At 49.8% G+C, this 11802-nt stretch overlaps 1 protein-coding gene across 1 annotated transcript; it reads right to left on the reverse strand.

Moving 5' to 3' along the window:
* Positions 1-7453: 7453 nt before the first annotated feature.
* On the reverse strand, positions 7454-11451 carry NKX3-1 (NK3 homeobox 1). Its single transcript, XM_075043574.1, has 2 exons — positions 10961-11451; positions 7454-9025 (listed from the first exon to the last, which is right to left on the reverse strand). Exons 1-2 carry the CDS (start codon positions 11313-11315, stop codon positions 8616-8618), a joined length of 765 nt encoding a protein of 254 aa, XP_074899675.1. The 5' UTR covers positions 11316-11451; the 3' UTR covers positions 7454-8615.
* Between the last annotated feature and the right edge of the window lie 351 nt (positions 11452-11802).

Genomic DNA, 11802 nt, shown 5'->3' on the forward strand with positions numbered 1-11802 from the left:
TGTTTGTTCACCGCATATGATTATTATCTTTGTTTCTCTTCAAATATTGTTTCTGCTTTAAAGGGTAATGAACATAAAGGCAAATATCTCACCTTTTCCCTCTTGAAATTTCATTAAGCTGCGTGTTTACCTTGGATGACAAGATGAAGCCCATGGAGTGAAAGGTTTTCCGGCCACACCTTAACCCGCTATCTTATTCTGCCACAATTGTCCACAAAGGGAATAAAAACATTTGTGTTTATCCACAAGATTTAATTCCTTTTAAAAGACAAGGGTTCCATTTGTAGAACAGGTAAGTGTTTTCCGCTGGGCTCTGCAGGTGTAAATCTGTCGTGGAGTATTGCAGCATGGCCAAGCCCCGGCTGTGGATGGCTATGGAGGAGGTGAATGTGATTCCAGCCCCAAATATTGCCAATTTTGGGCACTAAGTCTTTTTGTCCTGGAATTAAGCAGGTCGCCTACCCCCAATATGCAATATACAGCCCCAGTGCAGCACCCTCACCTTTGCTTCACTTACCGCCTGTTTTACTGCCAGCACAGAGGCCCCAATATTAGTAGTTCTGGTGGGAGGAGAAAAGCCAGGCTTTCCCACCGTTTTCTTTTTCACCTGCTACGATTTGCACAGCAAAAGTCTATTTGTCATTGCCTGGAGGAAACGGAACCCTCCACAAACCGCTCAGAGATGCAGGTCTGCAACAGCCAGCACAGCCCAGACACGACCACTGACCAACTGAATCCTCCAAGTACATTAATCACCCTCATATAAAATTTTCTTTTATTGCTTTAAAGCTTTGCCCCCTGTGATGTTTTTAGCAAGCAATATGAGAAGCGTGCAGTGATCGGTGCCCCCAGGGCTGCTTTGCAAGGGAGATGAACAGTCTCCTGGTGAAAGAGAGTGTGGTAAATAAATACTGCACTAATTCCTCCTTTCACCAGCACAAATAGAGGATGAGGAGGGTTGATGTGCCATCAACACCCAGCAAAAAGCTGTTCGGCAGGCAGGGGTGGAATATTGGTCATTTGCTAAATAATGCCCAGAAGTTGTTGGGGCTGGGAACGGGGAGATTTGGGGAAAGCTGTGGATGGCAAGGAGTGCCTCTGTCTCTCGCTGATTGCAAAATCTGGGTGAAAATAGAGTAGGTCTTGGTGTCACAATTAAAATTAGTTCCTTTGTCCCTCTTCTGAAGCCTAAGAACTCCAGAGCCTGGATTAGATGATGCCCTGGTGCTTTGCTTGGTGTCTGGTGCCCAGGCATGGGGCTGCCTTGCATTGAGTTGGATCTTGCAAAGACATCTTGAAGGCTCCCCAGGTCCTGCTCCAGGATTTTTGCCCTAAAATTCTCCACTTGCCTACTAATTGGCATGAAAAACCCCCGATGTTTCCACATGGTCTGTGCTGACAGGGACAAGGCTGTGGCTTTGGGGTGTAGTCCTGGGTCTGGGAAGTTTTGCTGCTGGCTTTAGTGGTGACCATTGCCAGCTCCTCGTTTCATTAGGCTGAGCGGCTGGCTCTTCAACTGAGGTGAGAAATGACCTGAATTATTGTCGATTTGGTACCGCTTCATGCTCATGTCATCAAATACATCCCGTTTCTGGGGAGCAGGGAACTGAGCACCCGTGGTGGCTTTATACGGATGCTTGGGGCTTCCTGGGGACCTGCCACAGGAGCAGTGCAGGATTGGTGCCGACTTGTAGGTTTGTCTCCATTCCTCCTTTTTTAAAGGGCAAAAGGATAAAGCCTGTAATGTGGAAGTACCGTTCTGGCAGGCACAATTGATGCAGGTAGCTGCTCGCTGGGGAATAGCATGGCTATCCAGACTAAAACACTGGTATTTGGGAAAAACTCGGTTTCATCATGGAAACTTGCCTGGGAGCCGAGCGATCTGCACCCCCCTGCCTTGTACGTGACGATACCTAGCAGCAAACAGATCTGACAGACGCTGGCAGAGCTCCCGGCCGCCGCAGTGCTCAGAGTCTAGAAAAAGGATTAATATTATCTAGCTGGTACACCCAGAGCCCACGTTCTACTTGCTTCAGACCCGGCCGGGAGAGGAAAACATCTGCACACGTTTGAGAGGAACATCTGGCGTTTGCCGCAGCCTCTGGGCTGCTCCGTCTTCCGACATCCCCAGCCCTGCGCCCAGGCTGGGGAGGGAGCTTTGCCCTGGCCCCGACCGAGCGGCACAGCCGTTGGGACGATGTTTGCAAAGCATTTGGACGTCCTTCTGCAGAGGAAGTTATTCTGGGTGTACCCCAGAGTTACTCTGTCCTGTGTAAATCCTGCAAATCTCCACCCCAGAAGCCCGGGCGCTGCCATCCCCCATGAGAAAGCGGCTCCAAATGAATAATTGCTTCGCGAGAGCTCGGCCGGTGCGTTTTCCCAGTTCACCCAGCCATTTATTCTCAGGGGAGTGGTGAGGAGCCCTGGGTGCCCCCACCCAAGCTCTGTTTGCAGAGAGACTTGTGCTAATCCCTTCGCTTTCCGGCGCGGCGCAAGCAGGACCCCGTTGTGCCGCCTGGGCTGGGCGATTCACCGGCTGGTGGAAAAGTACCGCGGGAGGCTTTGCCGAATAGCCGATATCCCTACTTTGCCCTCCTCTCAATAATGTGGGCTCTTCAGGACAAGGTCCCTTTCTCCTGCTTTGCACTGTCGCTGCTGAGAGCCCTGATCCAGCCTCGCCAGGCTCGGGCGATGCAAACTGTTAGACGCAGAGGATGTAAAATCAAACCGTGTTGGAAACACAGTCTTAAAAACTGGGAATATCTTTCTGGCAGGCTCAGGCTAAGCAGCCGGGGCTTGATGGGGATGTGCATGGCCAAGGGGAGACTGGTGGTTATACCACCTCGAGTCTGAAGAAACCTGCTTTTCTGGAAATCTGGTTGCCCCAAAAGGCTCTGGATAAAAAGAAGAGCTGAGGAGACGGTGCATGGCTGATATCTCTTGGAACCCCAAACCCTGGTGCTGGAAAAAGCCCTAAGCGGGAATAAAATTGGGCAAAATCAACGGCTACAGCGCTGCGAGCATCCTCCCCCGCTGCCACTGCGGAGCTGCTCCCGTGCTCCGGCACTGCCCAGTGGGAACGTCCCGCCGGAGCCTCCCTTACGTCCTTGTTCTCCCTGCCAGCTTTCGGAGCAGAGGGAAAGGCCAACTCCCCCGTGCAGCGTGGCTGGAGGCAGAGCTCCGATGCTGCAGCTCCCTTCCATGAGTTTCCCCCCTGCCCCTGCCCCCAGGAAGGGTATTGCCGGGGAGTCCACGGCGAGGCTGGGGCAAGGGTCTGATTTTGGGCTGGGGGATAAAGCTATGAGCCTGAGTCCATCTGCTCGGACACCCGGTACCTGACTCCAAAAGCCTTTTTCTTTGCCCTGTTTCCTTTTTCTTCCAAGACCGGAGCATTTCAACACAAAATCCACCCATATATGCTTCGCTCCTAATGGTTTTTCCTGTAAAAATACTTGTCTTATCTCTTGACTTTCCCTTCTGCGAGTGGGCTGCCATAAATTACCACAGGCAGACGGCTTTGGAAGCACTTCCAGGGCTATTCGCTGCGGATTTCTCTCTGTCTTCGGCTGTTCTTAATAAATGGTGCCCAGACCATAACAGAAGAAAGAGGAGGAATGCGCCTTGAATTTTTGTGAGAGGCAGCGAAGGAGTTTCCCATGGGAACGCCAATCTGCAAAGCTGCGTTTTGCCACATCTCCAAAGTTTTTTGTTTGTTTTTTTTTTTTTCCTCTTTTTCCCCCCCTTTTCTTTCCCTGTTAGCTGTCCATTGTGGTGAAAATCTACCTCGATGGCTGTGCCACTCGGCTTCTCCTATGCTTCCCTGTGTCCTCTTTGGCATTGCTGCTGCCAGGATGGCTCAAGGCTGGAGGAAGCACCGGGTGGTCCAGCACCTCGAAATGGGCTGTGCGACTCCTTGTCACCGAGGCTCTAGCTGGGTTAGCAAGAGATGAAGTGTTTCTGTGGATGACAAGAGCATCTGCAATAAGAATAGTAAATATTGAAAATCCTCAAGGGTTTTTAAGAGCTCTAAATCCTTGTGCTTTATGGCTTAGCTTGCCTCTTTCCTTGGGAAGTGTCTGCACATCCCAAAAGACTCAACCTAGTGCTTGATGCTGGAAGGTTTTCTGCACTCCCCTCTAAAGCATCTTTGTACTAACCAGCTACCAAAACCGGGGGCGAAACACTGGTCTGATACAGCCTGGCACTTTGGGTGTCCTTGCATTTTCCATCCCCTATTTAGCTCCGTGTAGCGAACTTGTTCCCACTGCTCTGGTTTGCAAATGTTGTGTAGGTCAAGTTGAAGATTTTTCTTGGCTCCTGTGAGTCCTGTGAGCCCTTGCCAAGTATGTGGTTTATTGCATGCAAATGTTAGTCAACAGTTACATTATCCAAAGGCAGCCTTTTTTCTTTTTTTTTTTTTTTAAGCTTTAAATAAATGATTTGGCACAAACAAGTGTAAATGTTATGTCAGCATTAGACACTTTAATCTTGATGGATATGTTAGCGGCGGAGCGTGACGCTAATTGACAGACATTAATGATGCTTTCTGTTTCTAGTTGCGTACAAACAGGAGTTCTGCTTCGTTTAAGGCTTAATAAAACTCCACATCTCCATAGTTAGGGTGGGATTTTTCTTTTCTGTATTAATCAAGGGGATATTTATCACCAGGACAGCCTGCCATGTCACTCCCCTTGTTGTGATTAATGCCTTAACACTCTCGGATGATCTGGGTACAGGGTACAGCCCCTTTTTTTGTCCTCGTGCTTTGTGCTTGGAAAAAAAAAAAAAAAGGAAAAAACCAACTGGAAGTCTATCTTCTGTCCATAAAGAAACCACTTGGGGCTCGCAGAGAAAAGGGTTGGGAAGGAGCGGAGGGAGGGCAGCGCTCGCCGCAGGGCTGAGTCAGCCAAGATGTTTCTCCACGGCAGAGGCTGCGAAGGAGCCGGCGCTGCTCCCTGCATCCCTGCATCCCTGCCTCCCTCCGGCACCGCTGTCAGACCCAGAACCCGCTTTGGCAGATGCCCGCGCCGCAAAAAAACCCCGCACTTTGCTGTGCCTGTGTCGCGGCAAACTTTGGCGCGCGACGGCCTTTTTGGTCTGGGTTAGGAAGAAGGCAGATCCCGTAAGCAGGACCGTGCTGCTGGCAGGATTAGTGCAGGGGGAGGAGAGTTGAGTTCCAGCCCTGGCTGCAGGGACCCGCTGCCTGTCACTGCCCGTGACAAACGGTCACCCACGTACGGGAGCTGTTGTTCCCTTCCCCGACATTGCCGGGCGAAGGCAGCGGAGCCTGGCCGGCTGTGCTGGCCTGAGGATTTGGCTGGTGAGGATCCAGCACCGGTTTCCTAAGGCAATAGGAACTCCTTGAGATCTCATTTTTGCCATCTTGATGCCTGCGTTGGCTTTTTTATTTTTTTTTTATTATTTTATTTTAATGCTCATTAAATACAAAATTAATCTGGGAGTCATGGTATTTTGGCTCACTTTCCTTTTGGGAAAAGTTGCTGCTGCCGACAGCAGAGGCAAGGGAGTGTGTGCTCGGGCAGGCTGGGACCCAAGGTCGGTCCCTCTCCGTCTCTGTACGAGGGGGATGCGTTCGTGCCGACAGCTCCCACGATGAATTAATTCTCCCGATGGTCCTATGGAGCTGCCCCTGACTCCCCTGACGTGGTTGCGGGACTGGAAGGCAAGGGCAGAAATAAAAACTGCGACCAGTGCTTGTAGTGCAAAGCTCTGGAGGCCACTGGGATTGTGCTTAAATTGTGGGATTACGGGTAATTTGGGGGTGATGAAGTACTTCACTATGTAAATTCTTACTTTTGGGAAATAGTCACCTGTTTCATGCTCATCAGGCAGTAAATGGGATTAGAGGATGCTCAGAGGTACTCTATACCTGGCTGGATGAGTGATGGAGCAGCACTTGGTGCTGAGCACCTAGAAAGAGTGCTGAATGATGATTTACCACCTGCAAAACCTCATGAGCTGGTGCTTGTGACAGTTCGTTGCACAAAACTCACTTGAGTGCAGGTCTGCAACGGTTGTTCATGTGAGAAGCTGGTGCTGGTGGGACAGCCATGGTCATTCCTTGGCAGAAACAGGGATTAAAAGAAAATCCCAACCCAGGGCAAAAAAAACACAGAGGCAGCTTGTTTTTAATAAAGACTCTGCGCTCTTTATTCCAAAGGACAATGCACATCAGATAAAATAGTATAAAAAAATATGTATAAAAATAGCCCCTATTTGCACTCGACTTGCTTTATACCAGCAAAGTTAAGTATGAGCAGTTGGGCGTTGAAGCAACAAGAAGGATATTTTACTGGTTGTCAACCAATAGTGGGCAAAAAAAAGTAGCTATGACAGAAACATTTTCCCAAAGAAGCGTCCAAGAAGTTCAGTTTATATCTAATTTTCAGTTTATATCTAATTTTCCCAGCCCAGTTCAGTCCTTCCCAGCATAACGTGCCCATCCCTGCTGCTCTTCTGCTGTCTGTGCAAAGGACACACCGTGTTCCCTATTCAGGGGCAGCTCCGGGATGGTCAGAGCTGCTAATCCAGTGTATTTAGTGCAAATATAGTGTCTCTGCATTGATTTAAGTAGCATCCCAAGGGTCTGGGTGTGGGTGAGCCCATGGGATTTCAGCAGGACTTTTTCCCCCTGGAGATGCTGTCAGGAGGGATGCGTGTCCTGCGGGGGCTTGGCTTCGAGGCCATAAGGGCTTGCTTTTTCTTTTTTTTTCTTTTTTTTTTTTTTTGTTCCAAGCAGCGGATAAGCAAAGTGCAAAGTGGATAAGCAGCAGGGCTGGGTTTGAAACATATTGCAACAGGGCAGGGGAGATGGCCTTCTGGCCCGAATACCGGCTGCGAGAGAACGGGCTGGGGGATACGCAGCATCTGAGAGCAGGAGCTGGAAGAAAAATGTTATCTCAAGATATTAGGGGTTACTTTCAGACAATTAGAAAGCAACTGTTTGTCCTCCAAATTGAGTAGGCAGCTTTGATGGCAAGAGCGAATGAATATCTACCACAAAGGGTTTCAGTTTGCATGTTCTCCTCTCCCTGTCCTCCCTTCCCCTGAGTTTTTCCTCATCCACGTAGCCCCAGCAGCTTCGTCTTTGCTAGGTCTGTGAGCTTGCACGTGGATTGGCAAGACAAAAGATCAGTTTCCAAATAATCTCGTTAAAAGGGACAGATCTAAGCAGTTTCTTAACATTATTTAGTTGACTGCATTTCCTTGCTGCAGGAGGGAATTGAACCGCTGTGATTTCTAGTTCTTTTTCTGAAAGAACAAGCACCACAGGAACACTTCTGGAGGTTCACGGGGAAGAAACCTCCATGTATTTTTGTTTCAGAAGATTAAATTTGTTCCAGCAGAGCTATGCTGATTTACACTAGCTGAGAAAAAGCAGTTGATGTGTTGCCTTTCTTGGAAATCTCATTTATTTCTATACTTTCTCCCATGGACTTAGTGGCATCTAAAGTTTTAAGTATGATTAGTTACCAAAAAAAAATAATCTTTGCTACTCTGCTAGTGCAAATAGTTGTCATCTCACTAAAAAAGCATTTGTAAAGATCTCATCCTCTTGCTGTCCTGATGCCTTGGCACTGGGAATCGGGCTGATTTTACTTGCGAACGGGGAGTTTGCTGCTTTGAAAGCTGACGGGAACGTTGAACTCTTCGAGCTGTTGCTATTTTAGATAGCTTATATGGGAACGTTCAAACAGCGTCAACACCCGGATATGCAAAACTCATCTGTCATTGCGCTATTGTCCGTGTTCCCCAGGCTTTCTGGTTTGGCTTCTCAAGGTTGTTAAGGCAGCGGCCGTCGAAGAGCAGAGAGACGGGTTTGGGTGGGGGTAAGCTGGCAGGGCTCCATCCCGGCCGGGGTGGTCACCTTCGCTCACGTCCTGGCAAACCTGGTCCCCGGCTGCTGCTCCGTAGCCGTCGGGCACTTCGGGTTGTTGTCGCTCACGGCAGAAAGGGGTTTAATTCTCCCCAAAAGCCACATGCCCCGGGTGGAGGCTGTGGTGCTGCCCGACAGCATGCAGAAAAACTTGGGGGGGTTCTAAGTCCCCTCTGGGACCATTAGCCATTACGATATCGATGGCAGAAATGCAAATTTTTTTGCCTTTTTTTTTTTAAGACTGATTTTTAGATCATACAACAGCTGGTGTCCAAAGTGGCTGAGTGAGGGCCATGTCAGTGCCAGCCCAGGATGAGCAGTTTGCTTTTTGCCTGCTTGATCTCAGCAAGGAGCAAAGGCTTCAGGGGGGGCACAAGTGATTTAGGAGGGGCAGAGAGGGGCGATTGCTGTCTCTGGGGCTGGACCATCCCTTTCTGCCCCCAAAAGAGCCTGCAATATTTTATGGCTGCAGATTGACCCCAGAGCAGTGCTATCGAGCATGCTGAATTACACGCTTTTAATATCTTGGGCTTTTTTTGGCTTTTTGTTTGTTTGTTTTTTTACTGTTAGCGACAAGAGAGCTCGTGCAGCAACTAGAAGATGCTGATCATTACTACAAATGGGGTCTCCTTCCCCTAATTAGCACTAGAAAGAGCGACGTGGTATTAAAAAAAAAAAAAAATTAAGATAAAAGGATGCTTTCCGCTTAAAAAAGTGGTTACCACCAGGAGGGACTCCAGCCGTTCAAGTAATAGAGGCAAGGCAGGTACTGCCAGCCTCCCCGCAGCGTGAGCAGGGATGCTCCGGGCATCTCGGCCGCTTTCTGCCCGGCCAGACGCGTGTCCAGTCTGCTGATTTCAGAGGCGACCTGTTTCCTCTTGGTTTTATACCTCCTGTTCTGGAACCAGATTTTCACCTGCGTCTCGGTGAGCTGCAGGTTTTTGGCCAGGTGGGCTCGCTCGGGGGCCGACAGGTATTTTTGGTGGCTGAATTTCCGCTCCAGTTCGATGACTTGGGTGTGGGAGAACGCCGCCCGCGAGCGCTTCGCCTGCTTGGGGGGGTGCTGGGCGATGGGCAGGGGTCGCAGGGGGGGGTCACAGTCTGACAGGTAGGTCTCTGCCGTGGCATCTGTGGGAGGAATGAACTGAGAATTACCCGCTTGGAAATTGCCCAGATGACTTGCTTTTTCCCTTCCAGAGAGCAAAATATTCTTATTATCCTGGAAATATTTTCGTTTAATGGAGTCAACACCATTTTGAAGTCATATAAGGGAGTTTTTTTCTTCCTAAATCACACTTTCTTAATTCATATAAGCATGCATTCAATATGAACGTACATTCAGGGGACTAAAATAATACAGAAAGGGATATTTTGCAGTGCCAGTGAAGGTCTGCCTAAAACATCAAGGTACTGCTGTTATGTACATTATGACATCAACAGCTCTTGAGATTTTTATCACAGAATTCGTACTAGTAGGCACTTCTTTGAAACATCCTCTCTGCTGTGCCTATGGGAAAATCCTGATCCTCAGATTAAACAAGTTTCTATCCTCAAGCTACAGAGGATAGCTCAGAAATGGGAAATCGGTGCAGCCTGAAGCAGGCTGCCATTAGAAAAGTGTTGAAAAGGAATTCCTCCCTTTTCTCTTTGATGACTCCAAGGCAATGCCAAGAAATTTTGAGGCAGATTTTTAAACCTCCAGGCCTGGTTTTACATATATAACTGCAGACCTGGCCTTGGATCACGGCTCCAAAGCGGCATCTCAGTGTTTGCCTCCAACTTATTTCTCGTGGCACCGTTCGATCACCCAAGCTGCGACCCAGAAAGGTGCTGAGCTCCCTGGGAAGCATCACCTATAACCCTTAAAACTTCTTAAGTAATTTTATTTATGCAGTTAGTTCCTTTTTGTGTATTACCCAGTTTGGGATGGAAATAGGCCAATTTTTTTTTTCCTTTAGTCATTTCTTAGTATATTTTCTTAAGATGTGAACGTAATGCTCGAGATGAGATAGAAACAAGCTTAATTCCCAGTTTGTGTAAATCATGGTTGTCCCACTGAAATCCCTGGAGCTGTGCTGATTTACACTAGCCACTTTCTGGGAGATTTGCTACGGCTTTTAATGATTTTCGTAATGATCAGCCTGGTGGCTGTTTCTGAACTTGCTTTTATGTAGAAGCTTCTTTTAATAGAATTGAAACGTAAAGCCAAAATTCCCCTGGCAAGGGCTCTCTTAGCAAGCAAGAGCCGGTCGCTAGAGAGTTCAAAATCGCTTTTTTGGCTGTTGCAGCTCGGCCCAGGACTGCTTGGGCAAGGAAAAGCTGAGCTCCCTCCCACAGCCCCGGCCGTGCTCGTGGTGCTGCAATGCTAGAGGCACCGGTCAAAAAAACTTGCTTCTGAGTGTGATTTTTGGTATGTTGCTTCTGCAGTGAAACGTTATTGCCTGCAATGAATTTAGCAATTGCATGCTAGAAAGGGATGCTGTGGCTAGAGGAGCAGGGTCATTATTAATAAAGCACGCGATGTGCAGTGGTACACGCTGTGAAATCAGGGCTGAGCACGCGGGAAAGCTGAGCCCTGCTGCAAACAGCACAAATTCAACACGGGGACTTCCAAAATATCCCTGGACTGGAGGCACCGATGAGCTCGGCTGTAGCAGCATCGCCGTGCTGATGGCTGATGAAGGATGGGAACAAACTGCCTCTCTGAGACACCCCACGGTGCGTTTGCTGGGGACCTTCTGCATGTAAAGGGAACTTTATTTCCCAAGATATCGCAGAAATGCATCGACTGTTTTGTTTTTTTTTTTAAAAGGCATTTTAGCCAAATTCAGTCCTTTGAATTATTTGAAGCGCCTGGCGAAAGATTTGCGTGCAGTTGCTATTTCTCTTACTTTCCCACTGCTAAAGCACAGACACTCTCTGGTATTTAAAACACGAGTTACTTGGTTCTGAGGTGCTCAAGGCAGCCGGGGCAGGATCCTGCCCCCCGGTTAACCCAAGCGTAGACATTGCTGATCCATTCCCCAGCCAGTGGGCTCAGCCAGGAGTTTTCCACCCCCTTACCTGCGTCCGCCTCGTGGGGTGTCCCTCGGGTTTGGGCTGGGGATGCTCCTGGGGGATGAGGACCCCCGGGGGGGTGCCCTGGGGCAGCCCCCAGGGCTGAGCTGCCCTCGTCGCCCTTCGCCGCGGCCGCCCCCGGCTCCCCGTCCTCCGGGCTGCCAAACTCTCCTTTCTCGCCCCGCTCCGGCCACGCTCCCCTCTCTGCCCCATCCCAGAGGATGTCTTGGATGAGGAAGGATGTCCGGGGCCTGGAGGAGATGGGCATGGTCTGCTGGGCTACCGTCGGGGTCCAGCTCATCCCTGCTGGGGTGCTGCTGGGTGCTCTCTGCCTCCTTGCAGGGAGCACCCCGGCACTCATCCTCCTCTTCCTCTCCCTGCCCAGAGGCACGCTGGTTTCCCACCCTCCCGGCTTTGCATTTATACGGCAGGCAGCCAAGCCTCCCGGGGCCTGATTGGAGATCCCTGGCAGGAGTTTACGCCCTTCGGTCGTTTCTTGGCTCCCGTGGGTTTTCTGGCTGCTGGCTTCTCCCTCTTGCTCAGGACACCCTTCCCCACGGATCCATGGGGTCACAGCCAAAAACCTCAGCCTCCTCCTTTGCCCCCCCTGATGCTCCCTTGCTGGCAAATCACCCCCGAGCTTTTATGAAGAAGAGAAAGATGCCTAAGTGAATTCATCCTTTTGGGGATCAAAATGCTCCCAGGGAGGGGGTTTTGGTGAGAGGAGGGGGAGCAGCGTCGCTGCCTTCGAAGGATGCTCTGCAAGGGGACAGCTTCTGCATCCCCTGCCCCAGCCCCAGCGAGCCGGTGCTCTGCTTGCTCCTAGTTATGGAAATGATTTATGTCCC

This window comes from Buteo buteo, chromosome 12, assembly GCF_964188355.1.
Source record: "Buteo buteo chromosome 12, bButBut1.hap1.1, whole genome shotgun sequence".
Classification (NCBI taxonomy): Eukaryota; Metazoa; Chordata; class Aves; order Accipitriformes; family Accipitridae; genus Buteo; species Buteo buteo.

What these genes read in the sequence shown, in the direction of transcription:
- NKX3-1 (XM_075043574.1), bottom strand. Translation starts at nt 11,315, where the DNA reads ATGAGTGCCGGGGTGCTCCCTGCAAGGAGGCAGAGAGCACCCAGCAGC. An exon ending in ACCCCACGAGGCGGACGCAG is followed by an intron (nt 9,026 to 10,960) that starts GTAAGGGGGTGG and finishes TTCCTCCCACAG; the next exon opens with ATGCCACGGCAGAGACCTAC.